Raw genomic sequence first — 14,947 nt, forward strand, 5'->3', positions numbered from 1 at the left:
TCGGCCATATCTTAAGTCCTTGAGATTATTTTCAGTATAGACAAGAACCGTGAATTAATTTGAAACTTGATCACAAATTAACAGCCTGAGATGTGTGACCTTACATCATCTTTAAGGACTTATCCGCGTGGTACACACAATCAAGACAATGAAACTTGCAAGTTTTTATTAAGCCTCTAACTTAGAAATTCAGAGACATGGAAGAAAGGAAGAGGGAAAGAGGAGCTTATGGTTGAGATTAAATCGAGGTGATTTTCATTGGAAATTCTCCAACAGCTATTTCTACAACAGAGTCAGTTCTCAAACAGGTTTTTTGTGACACCCTCTACCCTTCACATATATATTAATAAAGGAATGAAAATTCAAATATTAATTAAAAGTATTTTTAAAACATTTTTAAATACAAGCTTTTCAAATGGGTAAAAGGCTCACATTCACTTTCTTCTACATCATATTCAAACTTGTCCAAATAAATAATAAAGTCATCTCGACCCAAAGAAAGTCATATAAGTCTCATACAATTAATATAGAACCTATATCCTAATGTCACATCCTATCAGAGCGTGGTGTTCCCGTGTCCTCTAGCATGAGGTTCTTCATAGTCATCCACCTATTCATCTGCTCCCCCGAACACAAAGTTCAAGATCATCACAGGATCCAAACACAAACAGGAAACCGGGAGTGAGTTATCACATTGCTAACTACTAGAGAGAAACAACACAACATATAGTAGCCAAATACAATTTACTTAGCATATCTCACATTATTTCATCACTTTGTCATTCATCAATCACACCTTTCAATCATCAATCATTATACACAGGAATCACACACTCCGATCAAGACATAATAACACATCAATTTAATAATAAACAATTAGCAAGCGTATGCGACAGTTATGCTAAGACTCAAGCCTATATGCAATGTGGTACCATGTCAGTGAAAAACCACCCTGGGGCGCTTAGGAGTACATAGCAAGACACACCACACAATGGGTTTGTCAGGTCACTCTCACTAAGTAAGATCATAGGGAGACCAGTCAGGGTCACAATGTTTTGCGAGAATGCTCCAACCATATGGGATCAGCATAGGCTTAAAGGAGCACTCAAACCCGATGACCCCCAAGGCCTACACTCCGAAGAGTCCGTCAGGGCCTCTCCCTCCTGATTCAGGTCCAACCCCTAAAATCATTTTAGCACACAGACACTGCTAGTGAATTATACAATACCCACGACCTCACACTCGTGTCTTAAACACGTACAACATATTGCGCTATAATTTAACACTGGTTCCTAAATAGGAACCTACACTTTCTCTTTAACACTGGTTCCTAAATAGGAAACCTACATTTTCTCTTTAACACTGCGCATTTACACTTTTCTCAAGATAACACTGGTCGGGTTATTGTACAATTCATAGCTTACAACACAAGTAATTTCACATCAAGTGTTAACTACACACTTATCCACAACTAAAACTCATTCACAATTTCACATCTCATAGTGTCACAATCCACCATCACATGTTTTCACGTATTTCACAAATTAACACATGTTCAACTTTACACTTATACTCAATCTCAATAACAATATTATAATCTCAAAGCACATGTTATTCCACAATTCATCACATACTCACAATTTGAATCATCATTTCATATTCTCAATATAGTAATTTATACAAAAGACTATCACACTTATATCAAAATCATAGGTCAAAATATATAAATATCAAGAGCACAATTTATCAAACAATTTTCATTAGGACATCAATATTTTATTTATAATCATAAAGGAAAATTTGTAATTTAATAAACATTCCAAAATAAAATCCCAATTTAATCCTCTAAGCATCCCTACACATGTTCTCAGTAACCCCCAATTGTGAATAACTTATCCCTTACCTCTAAGCGGGCTCACGTGTCTTCAGCCAGCGATAGCAACATCTCTAGCGGTTCCCGGAAATTCTTTCAATTATTCATCCAACTGCTCCGATAGAATTCCCAAACGTCAGAGAGACGGAGAAGAGATTGAAACCTCCACTTGTACTATCTTCATACGATTCCTTTTTCTCCCTCCACGAATATTATCTCGCAAATCCCAACGGTGGAAGCGTGCGGAATTGAATTTCGAACAACATATACAAATTTAACAATAATCCAACGGTTAACGAAACCGGGATCATAGTTTTACCAAGACAGCTCTGGGTTTCTGCGGGAAAGAAAAAGGCTACAATGCGAAGGGTGTTTCTCTCAGTTCAGACATGATATCGAAATTCCCAACGGTGAGAATGCTCGGAATTGTGTTGCGAACATGATACTCAAATTTCACGACGATCCAACGGTGAACGGGTTCGAGATCGTCGTTTTTCTGAGACTGATTTGGTGGGCTGCGGGAAAAAGAAAGGGTTTTGAGAGGAGAAGGGGAAAAACGAAAATGAGGCCAAAAGGAGGCAGCTGACTTAACATAACTATTTATACCTAGGGTACTCAGCCTATTATTTGCTCTATATTTATTTATTTTTTACTAAAAAGTTTTTTAAATTTATTTACGAAAAGATGGGATGTTACATTTTTTGTTGGGAGAAACATGGCACTTGCTCAGAGTCAGTCCTCAAGCAACTTGTTGGTTAGCATCTTCCCCTTCATCTTCGCTTGCTAAATGCTGATATTTATTTGCAATGATATTGAGGTCTTATATTTAGTCTCATAACCGGTACTTCAGTAATCCCCTGCATAAGTGTGTTAATTTATTCAATAACTTGTAACTGCAAATCTTACAATTTTGGATTATAGGACAAACATTTTTACCAAGTGGATTTACTGAATATGCAGTAGAGGACTAATGGGAACATGTTTTTTTAAGCATTATGAAAAGTTGTATCACAGAATAAGGTTCTTTTGGAAAATGAAAAGTTGTTGCTGACAATTGACCATCCCTGGATAATCAACTCAAGCCATTACGTTCTATTTTCAAGCATTTTGCATCAAAGTTGCATCGCAAACAAGGTTCTGCTGCAAAATGAAAGTATGCAGTAGAGAAAGTATACAATAATTTTGAATGCATTAACTGATAAGAAGACAGGTGAGATCAAATAAATAAAGAAGTAAATAATACAAATCCACTTTTTATTACATTGATAAAAAGACCGTAGGAGGTCACATAAACAAAGGAGCAATAGCAAACGATTCAAATACACAGAAATCTTCAAACACAGCCAGCGTGAATAATCTAGTCTGGGCTCTCCAAATACGAGAATACTGATCACAATAAAGAAAGCAATTTTCAGTTTCAGAATAAAATAGGTTGTTCAATACAACAAAATAAAAAAAATCGTCTGAAATATGCATAGTGGAATATTTCTCAAATCTGTCTCACTTCTTAACTACGTTGTGCACTTCAAACACGACTAATATGATGCCATAAAAAATGCTAGTAAGTAGAAACAATGTCAATTGAAGCTATATTTTTTTTAAAGAACAAAAGATGTATGGAATTCAATTGCAGGAAAATGAATTTTGAATTCTCAATTGAAGCATAGAGGGTGATTATTGAGTTATGATTAATACTTGTAGAATGTAAACTGTTCTTGGATGTTACGACTCAGGGGAGGTGAAAAGGAAAAACAAAGAAATCTGGTACATATATAAAGACTGAAATACAGGAGAAATCCTAAAATTTATTTGACCGCATTTAACTTTGAAGGCATAAAATCCTAAAATTTTCTTAAGATAAATATAAGGAAGGAAAAGGATACACAACATACCTCAATCAGGACTATAGTGTTTACTTCCCACTGAAATATAGGGAACATGAGCTATTTTTGACCAGTCCTCCCTGGTTTCCTTCTCACATCGCTTCTCTAAGTCAGGATGGCAACCAAAAATAGTCAAGTGTTGCAGATTGATGAGGCTTAGGCTTGTTGGAAGACACGACAACTTGGAACAAAAAAAAATACTCAATTCGCAAAGCAAGGGAAGGTTTCCAAAGCAGTTGGGCAATGATTCTAGCTTTGGAAGATTCCTCAATCTTAACACCTTGAGGGAAGTCATATCTTTTAAAGCATGCAAATCTCCCACATCTCTGCAATTGGAAATCCACAATTTCCAAAGGTGTTGAAAACCTGCCGACACATTGAACTTATCACAATTGAATACCGAGAGAGAGTCCAACCCTTTCAGCAATACTTCATCTCCGAGGAATTCAGGACATTCATCAATTTCAAGAATGGAAATGCGGGGAAACATGCTTTTCCCATCCTCCCTTGACAACCTTTTAAAGTTTGGCAAATGACGTATGGTCAGAACTTCTAGGGCTCCGAAAACTACTTCCCCATTATAGGACTCCTCGTAGAGGTATTCTACATGATTATTCTTCATTATTCCTAGAATCTTTAGAGAAGGAAGTTTTCCCAATGGAGGAAGTTGGAAACAGTTTTCGCAATTCAGCAGATTTAAAAGGGTTAAATACTTAAGAGAAGGACTAGACATCCATCCTGGAAAATGGACACCTTTATATTCTTCCACATCTAATCTCCAAAGTTGTTGGGCATCAGGTTGGAGCACTTCAAGAATCTCCTCAACATTTTCTTGTAATTTAAGGTCTTCATTTTTGTCCCATGACAATCGCAACTTATTCAATTGCTTACTTGACATATTGGCTTCTTTGGCATCTATTACACTTTTTACATTTCCTAGATGTTTGATGTCAAGATCCCCTTTAAGCTTCAGAGGTCCCAATTCTTCCATACGAAACCCTTTTTCTTTTTCAACAAAGAACTTGGTCAAGATCCTTAGGGAAGTCAACATTCCTATCTGAGGAGGCAAGCTTGATAGTTCTTGGCAATCATTGAAAGATAACTGTCGTAGAGCTTTTAAGCATACCAAGCTTTTAGGCAACATTTTGAGACGATTGCAACGATCTAATTTCAATATCTGCAAATTCCATAATTTACACAGGGATTCTGGCAGAGTTTCGAAGCCACCCCCAGAAAGATTCAAGTACCTTAGATGTTTTAAAAGACCTATTGAAGATGACAATGTTTCTTGCTTTAAAAAATCAAGGACCCGCAAAGAAAGACATTTCAACACATCAGGATGAGGAGAAAGTTGGTCACCATAGTGATCTGGCAATATATAGGTTCTCAAAGATTTGACTGGATGCAGCAACACTGAATTTTTGGATTCCCCATATACATTCCACATGGACCTATGATCTGAGAGATGGTGTATTCTTTCAGGCAAAGTAGTTACTCGATTGTCTTCTGCAATGCAACAAACATCTTCTGCAATAGACTGTGCTAGATCGTGAACAAGGTCATGCATCTTGAAACTTGTAACTTTGCCAAATTCATCTGTCTCAATATCCTGAAAAAAAGATCTTTGATATAATTCATTCCAAACTTGATCACCGACATCTTCAACATCTAATCTTTCATTAGATGAAATGAACCCATTAGCCATCCAAAGTTCAATTAAATATTGCTTCCCTATGCTTTCATCTTTGGGAAATATTGCGCAATAAGCAAAACATTGTTTGTGCTCAATTGGTAAGTTTAAGTAACTCAATCTCAGGACAGGAATTATGGAGTTCTCGTTGTGTGATAACTCCAAAAGGTTGTTTTCCTTAACATTGAGCCACTCATTTTTGTTCCTCTTGAAGCGTAAAAGACCTCCTAGTGCTTTTGCAGCAAGAGGCATTCCCCGACACTTCTTTACCATCTCTTTCCCTATGTCCTCGAGCTCCACATGTTCTTCCTCATTTGGTCCAAAGGCTTGGTGTTTAAACAATTCCCAACAATCATTGTCGGACAGGACCGATAATTCATGACGAGGCAATGTCCCCATGATTGCCACAACCTTCAAAAGGCGAGTAGTAACTAAAAGGGAAGCGCCTTTTGCCCCACAAGCTAGTGCAGATTTCAGCCTCTGCCAATTCTCTTGATTATCATCCCACACGTCATCCAAAACAAGCAAATATCTTTTTCTTTGAAGCAGATCATGAAGTCTTCTTTGTTGTGACTCTAGATCCAAATCCTGACAGGTATGGCCAGCTGCTTCGATGATAGCTTTTGTCACTCTCTTCAAACTAAAATATTCTGAAACACATACCCACATTCTTAACTCAAAGTGGTTGACTACTCTCTCATGATTGAAGATGAGTTGGGCAACTGTTGTTTTTCCAAGTCCACCTACACCAGCTATTGGATAGACGGATAACTCCTCTGAATGAGTAGCATCACCAATTAAAAAGTCTAAAATTTTATTCTTATCTTCTTCTCTTCCAAAGACTTGTGTTTCAGTGATGGAAGAGCCAGTTTGGCGCAACTGAATGACTTCACTTCTTCTCTCACGAACCAGCTCAGTCAAATGAAACTTTTTCCTTTCTTCAGCAATTTCAATTAATCTCTCATTTATCCCTTTCATTTTTGTAGCAATTTTGTAACGGAAAACAACACGCTTGGGATTAAAAGAGGATAAGCAAGAGCCTTGTACCTTATCTGATGGACCAGACTTGACCCGCTGGTTCTCCAACGCCAATCCTTCATAGGCACACTCATCAATGATGTCATCCAGGATGAGTGCTGCATCTTTTAGCTTTCCCAGCCAATCTTTCATAGCTCTGTCTGAGAATTGTTTCTCTTCAGCATCTTCAAGCGCAGCCTTGATTGTAGTGAACAAGGTGGCAAGCCTTTCTAAGTCTTTATCAAAACCCAGAAATAGTGGCAACTCCTTTTGAACAAGTGTGTTCAAATTCCTAAGCACGGTTTCAAGGGTAAACTCAGCCATATTGTAACACTGCAAGATCGAAATGGAAGAGGGATTGTGTGAAGTAACAAGGAAGAAGAAGATTAAGATGTCAAAGAGTTGCTTAATAAGAAAGCAATATTGGAATAATCTGGGAGCTCTAAGGAGCCGTATCCGTTTATAAGTGTGTTGGCGTCTTGTATTTGGAAAGGAGAGTAAAAGCAAACACACTATTCACGTGTGGCTCCACCACTCAAAAAGGAATAATTATGATGTTAAAAAGGGAAATGGACAAGCTAACCATACATTGATAAAGTGAATACCAGAAAGGCAGAAATTATTCATATCAATCTTGGAAATTGGAATAGTTTATAGATAATTTTTTTTTTTGGCAGGAATAGTTTATAGATGCTGAAGCACGGTTCTCATAAGTGTAACATTTTATTTTTCGTAAACTAATTTAAAAAGAATTGTTATTTGTAAATAAATAGAGTTTTAGAAAAATGATGAGATTTTTATAATTAAATAAATAAGAAATAATTTTATTAATTAAAATAATGGTTTGAGAAAAAATAAAAAGTGTATTTTATTTATTCATTTGATAGGGAATAAAATAGGGTTTATTTATATAAAATAATAAAAATAAATAAATAGAGTAAATAATAGGTTGTGAGTATCTTAGATATAAATAACGAAATGTTAGGGGATAGCTTCTCAGCCTCTCTTCCTCTCAATTTCGTTTTCCCTTCCCTTTCTTTCAAAACCCTCTCTTTTCCCGCAGACCACCAAACCTGTCTCAGAAAAATGACGATCTCGGACTCATTCACCATTGGATCATTGTGAAATTTAGGCACCCTGTTCTCAACTCAATTCCGAGCCTTTTCACCGTTGCGAGTTTTGAAATCATGTCAGAGCTGAGAGAAATACACTTCACATCGTAGTCTTTTCTTTTCCTGCAGAAACCCAAAATTGTCTCAGTAAAACTATGATCCCGAATTCGTTAATCGTTGGATTGTCGTAAAATTTTGATGAGGTTTGCGATTCATTTCCGCACGTCTTCACCGTTGAGATTTGCAAAATAATGTCTATGGATGGAGAAAGATGCATCGCACGTAGGACCTTGGAATTTAGGCTTTAATCCCTTCTTTTTCTCTCAAACGTTTGGGAACCTTAACAGATCAATCAGAGGAGAAGCTCTAGAGAACACCAGAAATATCACAATTGATAACAGAGAACGCTTGAACGACTACATCGAGGTAAATGATGAGTTATTCACAATTGGGGATTAGTGAGAACATGTGTAGGGATCCTTAGAGTATCAATTGGAATGGGTTTTGGGGTGTTTTCACAATTTTTTATTTTATCCTTATAATTATAAGTGTGAATATATACGTTAGATGAACCAATTGATGTCCCAATGAGAAATTGCTATGAAATTGATGTGTTCTTGTATTGAGTGTGAACCCTATAAATTGAACCTTTGTCTAATTAATGTGAATTGATGAAATTAAGTAGAGATTTAGCGTAAGAGGGAGTGAGATATTAATTTTGTATTTTCTCCTTTTCATGCTTTTTAGGTTTTTTTTATAGTTTAAAATTAATATTATATTTGAAATTGACCAAAGATTTCTACTAGACTGTGTGTTGTATTCTTAGATAATATATATGAATTCATGTATACTTATATATACGGGAAATTGTTCATATAATTATTTAGAATTGGTACATTGAAAGCTTACTTTGAAATTCATGATCCAATATGATGTATGTTGCTGGTTTTATATATATAAGTTTAGCTATATATTTATTTATATTAATATTTTATGTAAATAATATTGTAGTGTTGTTATAGTGTGATTCCAAAAATTATTCAAGTGTTGGAGTTTGAGAATATTATGGTTAGATTTGAGGTACATGTGTATTGAATTGTGAGCTGTGAATTATACAATAACCATACTAGTGTTGATATTGAGAAAAGTGTTAAAAAGAAAGTGTAGGTTTCCTATTCAGGAACCAGTGTTAAAGAGAAAGTATAGATTTCCTATTTAGGAACCAATATTAAATTATAGCACAATTGTGTTAAACGTGTTTAAAATACGAGTGTGAGATCGTGAGTATTGTATAATTCATGAGCAGTATTTGCATGCAAAAAAATTATTTTAGGGGTTGGACCTGAATCAAGAGGGAGAGACCCTAACAGACTCTTCGGAGTGTAGGCCTTAGGGGTCATCTGGTTTAAGTGTTCCTTTAAGTCTGTGTCGATCTCACATGGTTGGAACATTCTCGCAAAATAGCGTGACTCTGACTGGTCTCCCTATGATTTTACTTAGTGAGAGTGACCTGACATACCCATTGTGTGGTGTGTCTTGTTATGTACTCGTAAGTGTCTCAGGGTGGTTTTTCACTAACATGATACCACATTGCATATAGGCTTGAGTCTTAGCATAATTGCTGCATACGCTTGCTAATTGTTTATTATCAAATTGATGTGTTATTATGTCTTGATCGGAGTGTGTGATTCTTGTGTAATGTGATTGATGATTGAAAAATGAATTTTGAATGGCAAAGTGGTTGAATTACGTGAGTTATGTTTAAGTAAGTTTTATTTTGTTTATATGGTATGTATATCTAGTTGTCTTACTTCTCTATTAGTTATGAATGTGATAATTCACTCCTGATGTGCTATTTGTGTTTGGATCCTGTGATGATCTCGAACCTTGTGTTCGTGGGAGCTGATAAATAGGTGGATGACTATGAAGAACCTCATGCTAGAAGACACGGGAACACAATGTTTTGATAGGATGTGACATTAGGGTATAGGTTCTATATTAATTGTATGAAGTTTTTGACGACCTTATTTTGAGTCGAATATGTTTTAATAAGTTTTAATTGATAATAGTGAAGTGAATATGAACCTTTTACGTACGTAAATTTATTTACCAATATTTTTATATATTTTATTTATTTATATATATGTCAGGATAGAGGGTGTCACAATAAGCACTGACATGGTTTGGAGTACCATTGTTATATAGATGGCAGGAATAGTACCATTTGCTTCCTCAAGTAAAATAAATTAAAACAAAAAGGTGATTTAACAACGACTTTGTAAATTGGTGCATAAATATACTGTTTTGGTCTGTGTTAAAATCACATTTGGAATATATAAGCTGGCTTTCTGTTTATGTTCAAAATGTTATTTTAGATGTTACAAAGAAAAAGATGCTCTTTTAGATGCCTTATTCTTATTCTTGATTAGTGGTGCATGCTTTAGAAAGTTTTCTTGTAAAAAAAGATGTTACGAAAAACAGATGCTCTTTTAGATGCCATATTCTTATTCTTGATTAGTGGTGGTTGCTGTAGAAAGTTCTCTGGTACCAATGGCTGCAGGAGAGCTTGAAATCAGGGTAAAACAATTTAAGGATTTAGGGTATTCATGTATTGGATCATCATCAAGGTGTATGCTCTGTTCTGATCAGATCTACCTGCGTGTTCTGTTCTTATTTGTGTGGCGTGTTTATGAAATAAGATTTATCTGATTATTTGTTGAAAGTATCTCCCTGTATTATTTGAGGTTGGTGTTTTTCTAAAGTATGTGAGACTTTAGTTTCAATTGGTGTTATTTTTATATACCAATTACTGTTTAATTTGTTCATGAATTGTTTTTTTCTTACCTTTTAATCCGTAGGAGTATTTGTTTTTTGGGATATGGGTTCAGTAGTAGGCATTAGCTGTAGACACTTATTACTTCCAGATTTAAATATAAGAAAATATAACGAATTTTATATTAATTAAAAAAAATTAAGAGGATTAAACGCAGAGGGAGAAATAAACGAAGTCACAGAGAACCAAGCCAACACAGGAGAATCAAACATACAAGTAGATACAGGGGAGTCTAATACGCAGGTGCAAATAGCAAGTAAATCTAAGAGGAAGGTTATGAGGCCTGCTTACCTCAAGGATTTTGTGTGAATCCTTCAGCATCGTATGGGAATATAGTTGTTGCTCTGCATAGAATCTTAGTGCTGCCACGTAGGATGATCAAAATAACAATAAAGATATTGCTGATATTCTGTAAATGCAAAAGGACAAAATCTGTTACATAGAATTCAGTATAAATCATCATGTAAGCATAGCACAGTTTAATGAATGAAAAAGCTAAATTCCCTTCTTTATCTTGATTTCTGGAGGTGCTGGAACCCTCGAAACCAGTCTTCTATTTCGCCCCCTATCATCTTGGTGCTCTCGTTGATTCCTCCTCCATGGCCGACTCTCCCCTTACCCTCGAAGAAGCCATCCGCAAGCTTACAACCCACCAAATTTCCCTTGCTGAGACCCTTCAAACCATGACTCTGAAACTTGATGAGCTCCTCCACCGTCTTCCTCCTGTGCTCCCTGACCCAGTGCCTTCGTCTTCTCCGACCCCTGTTGCTCCCCCTGCCATCACACACAAAATAAAATTACCACGTTTTGATGGTCATGACCCCATGGGTTGGATCTTCAAGATCACCCAGTTTTTTGAATACCATCAGACCCCCGAAAATGAGAGACTTACCGTTGCTTCTTTTTACATGGATGGCCGAGCCTTGTCTTGGTTCCAATGGATGAATAGTAACCACCAGTTCACTTCATGGCAAGGCTTCCTTCAAGCACTTCAAACCTGTTTCGCACCGTCCCAGTATGAGGATCCGACGGGGACCCTTTTCAAATTAACGCAGCGTGGCACGGTGGCTGAGTACCTTGCCGCCTTCGAAGAACTCGCAAACCGCACGATTGGCCTTCCCCCTCCCTTTTTACTGAGTTGCTTTGTTTCGGGCCTCACCCCCGAAATTCGTCGTGAGGTCTAGGCCCACCAGCCTCTCACCCTCGTTCAGGTGGCAGGCCTGGCTCGTCTGCAGGAGGAAAAGATTGCTGATGCGCGACCCCAACTACGCCCCAAACCACCCCCGCCTTTACCCTCCCCCTCTATCACACAACCCCTTCCTCTCAGAACTCTTAACCCTAACCCTACCCCTCTCTTACCTAGCCCTTCGCGACCCACCCCACCCGCCGTCAAGCGGTTGACCCCGGAGGAGATTGCAACCCACAGGGAGCGCGGGTTGTGCTTCAATTGTGACGAGCGATACCACCGGGGGCATCGCTGTTCATCTCGAGTTTTTCTCCTCATCTCTGAGGATGATGACCTTCCACCCTTTCAAATACCTCAGCCCAACCCGCAACCCGAACCCGAACCCCAAACACCCGACCCGATAGACCCGTACCCGGCCCAAATTAGCTTTAACTCTTTAGCTGGAAATGTTGCGCCCGAAACGCTGCATTTCATGGGGACCATCGGAAACCGCCATGTGGTACTGCTGGTTGACGGTGGCAGTACTCACAATTTCATCCAACATCAACTGGTTTCCCAATTGAGCTTGACTCCTCGCACGACCACCCCTTTGCGTGTCTTGGTGGGGAACGGACAACAATTAGAGTGCAGCAGTGTTTGTGAGTCCGTTCCGGTCACCATCCAAGCTACTGAATTCATCGTCGACCTCCATGTTCTTCCTATTGCAGGGGCCAATGTGGTTCTGGGCGTCCAATAGTTGAAATCCTTGGGCCCTGTGCTCACGGATTACAACTCATTGCGCATGAAATTTTTCCATGCAGGTACTTTCGTTGAACTTCAAGGCGACACCGAGACAACTTTGAATTCCTTATCATCATCCCAGTTTCATCGTCTTCTCCAGCACCAACCAGAGAGTTTATACTTTCATATTACTGTCCTCAGTGACGACAATTCCATGGCCCCTTCCGACATTGACCCCGCCATTCAGGAACTCATTAATCGCTTTCATTCTCTCTTTCGAGTCCCTGAGGAGCTTCCGCCGGCGCGACCCACAGATCATCGAATTCATCTCATTCCTAATGCTACTCCGGTGAATGTTAGACCGTACCGATACCCTCATTTTCAAAAGCAAGAGATTGAAGCTCAGGTTGAGCTCATGCTTCAAAAAGGCCTAATTCAACCCAGCAATAACCCTTTTTCTTCACCCGTTTTACTCGTGAAGAAACACAATGGTACATGTCGCCACCTTCCCCTATTCATCTTCTTCTTCTTCTCAAACTACAAAACATCATAGCCACCACACCAAACCACCGTCACCATTACCATATATACCAGTGCCATCTTCACAAAACTGCCACCATCTCCAACCAAATAACACCGACACCCAAACCAGGATACCACTGTGCCACCCAAAGACACCACCCTATCCACCATCCAGAAGTGTTTTTTAACATGAGAAATAATAGCAATACAATTAGTAGAGTCCATGCAATTAAAGGTAGATCTTATATATATTTTATTTCTCTTCAAAACAATTATCATAAATTTCTCCACGAAAAGCATATGAAACTATTTCAAAATACATGCACAGGTTGATTACATGACACAGTAAGATCATATCACCTTTCCTGGTTTCACAATTTTACAGATGAGTTGGTGAGCATCACTTTAAAATTTGCACTATATAAGAGAAAACCAAAACACTATGTATGTTTTTGTAATTACATTTTCCTAGGCTTGTAATGTACAACAGAATCGTTGAGGGATGATGAGGATGACGAAGATGAAGTCTAAGAGCGGCTAAACTCGACCTTGTCATTGTTAAAAGCCTTGTCTTAAGATTCATGAAACACATCTTTTTTATTCTCTGCTCTTCTTGGGTACCCTTTTCAAGTTAAAACAAGTCTGGCATGTCAACCTCCATGAACTTATCCACTGCCACAACCACAACATAGAATAATTCAGAACGCTACTAAGAAACATGCATTAGGAAAATAGCTAGAGATTTACAAAAGGAACAGAAACAACAAATAAAGATTTTGCATGGATGATTAAATATGCACCATCATATCTTCATCCAACAGTTTCGATTTACTAACTGCGTAATTGTTTGGAAATGTAGACTGCAAGATATCTGGATCCGAGTTGGAGTATGCTTGTTTAGTTCTTAAAACTTATCCCTAAAACCAGTTTCCATAAACCCAGATCCAAGCAAAGCAATTTACCCTTCAATAGTTTCCCGAGTTATATAGCCTTTGCACATAATTTAGTCATCGTCAAGAATAGTGGATTTTTATAGGGGAGGAGTGCGAACTTAAAAAGTGACATGAGGTCCCAAAATTAAGGGATAAAACCATACGCAACCTTATCCTTACATATGCAGAGACTTATGGCTGCATTCGATGAAGTTAATTATATGTCAGAGGGTATTGAATAGAGTTTATATGTATAGGACATATTTTCATATGTTACAACATTGTATTTGGTGGGTTTACTTTTTTGGATGGATGCTTACTAGGTATTTAGTGTCCTGCTATGAGAGAGTGATTTTAGGATTTTAATTTATGGTTTCACGAGAAATGAGAGATTTGGTGTTAAACGTTTTAGTCTTAGATTTAGACTGAGTGTAAGTGATGTCGTTTCACATAAGCTTAAAACTAAATTGTCTTGTACATGCATGACTAATATAAGCTTTATATTAAACTAATGAGTGTGGTTCGGTTTGGTTCATGTATCAAACCAAAAATCGAACCGAACCACACGGTTTGGAAAAAACAAAAATCAAACCAAATCGATATCTTTTGATTTTTTTTTTGCGGTTTGCAATTTTTTGGGTCGATTTTTAGTTTTACACTAGTTTTGGTTTGGTTTTAAACATCCCTAATTATTGTCATTAACCCAAAGGATTGGTACAATGGTATTAGGCTTAGTTGTGTTCACATGAGAACAATCTATTTAGTGAGATAACCGGTATTCAATTCTAGCAGTATGCAAAATTGTCTTAGTCCAACAACAGTCACGCACTATAAGCGAAATTAATCTTTAATCCAGTGAGTTGAAGGAGACATATGATATTAGTGTCATTTATACCAAAAAGAGGGGTGTTCTATGGGTTTGTGTTATTAAAATTGAAGCTAAATTAATTTACTAATTTAAAACATTTATAGTCCGATCGATCACCACATAGACAAAGTTGAAATTAGTCAGAGTACTGTAGACGTCAGTGGGCTGAGTTCGATAGGAATTTGCTTCCCCGGCTGAGTTCATATCCAAGTAAATATCCAAAAATCTGCACGTACTTGATTAAAATACCCAAATATAAGCCACTAGATTATTTTTAATCATATAAAAATATATTATCAAATATGAACAAT

The 14,947-nt window shown here is 37.4% G+C and overlaps 1 protein-coding gene across 2 annotated transcripts; it reads right to left on the reverse strand.

Annotated features, from left to right (window-relative positions):
• Nucleotides 1–2,482: 2,482 nt before the first annotated feature.
• On the reverse strand, nucleotides 2,483–6,957 carry LOC102666390 (putative disease resistance protein RGA3). Of its 2 annotated transcripts, none has more exons than XM_014761852.3 (2): nucleotides 3,766–6,957; nucleotides 2,483–2,730 (listed from the first exon to the last, which is right to left on the reverse strand). In XM_014761852.3, exon 1 carries the CDS (start codon nucleotides 6,785–6,787, stop codon nucleotides 3,767–3,769), a length of 3,021 nt encoding a protein of 1,006 aa, XP_014617338.1. In that variant the 5' UTR covers nucleotides 6,788–6,957; the 3' UTR covers nucleotides 2,483–2,730; nucleotide 3,766. The 2 variants fall into 2 exon arrangements, with proteins under 2 accessions (XP_014617338.1, XP_006586820.1); XM_006586757.3 differs by lacking the exon at nucleotides 2,483–2,730 and adding an exon at nucleotides 3,111–3,259 and having other exon boundaries at nucleotides 3,766–6,956.
• Nucleotides 6,958–14,947: the final 7,990 nt, after the last annotated feature.

This window comes from Glycine max, chromosome 9, assembly GCF_000004515.6.
Source record: "Glycine max cultivar Williams 82 chromosome 9, Glycine_max_v4.0, whole genome shotgun sequence".
In the NCBI taxonomy this organism is placed as follows: Eukaryota; Viridiplantae; Streptophyta; class Magnoliopsida; order Fabales; family Fabaceae; genus Glycine; species Glycine max.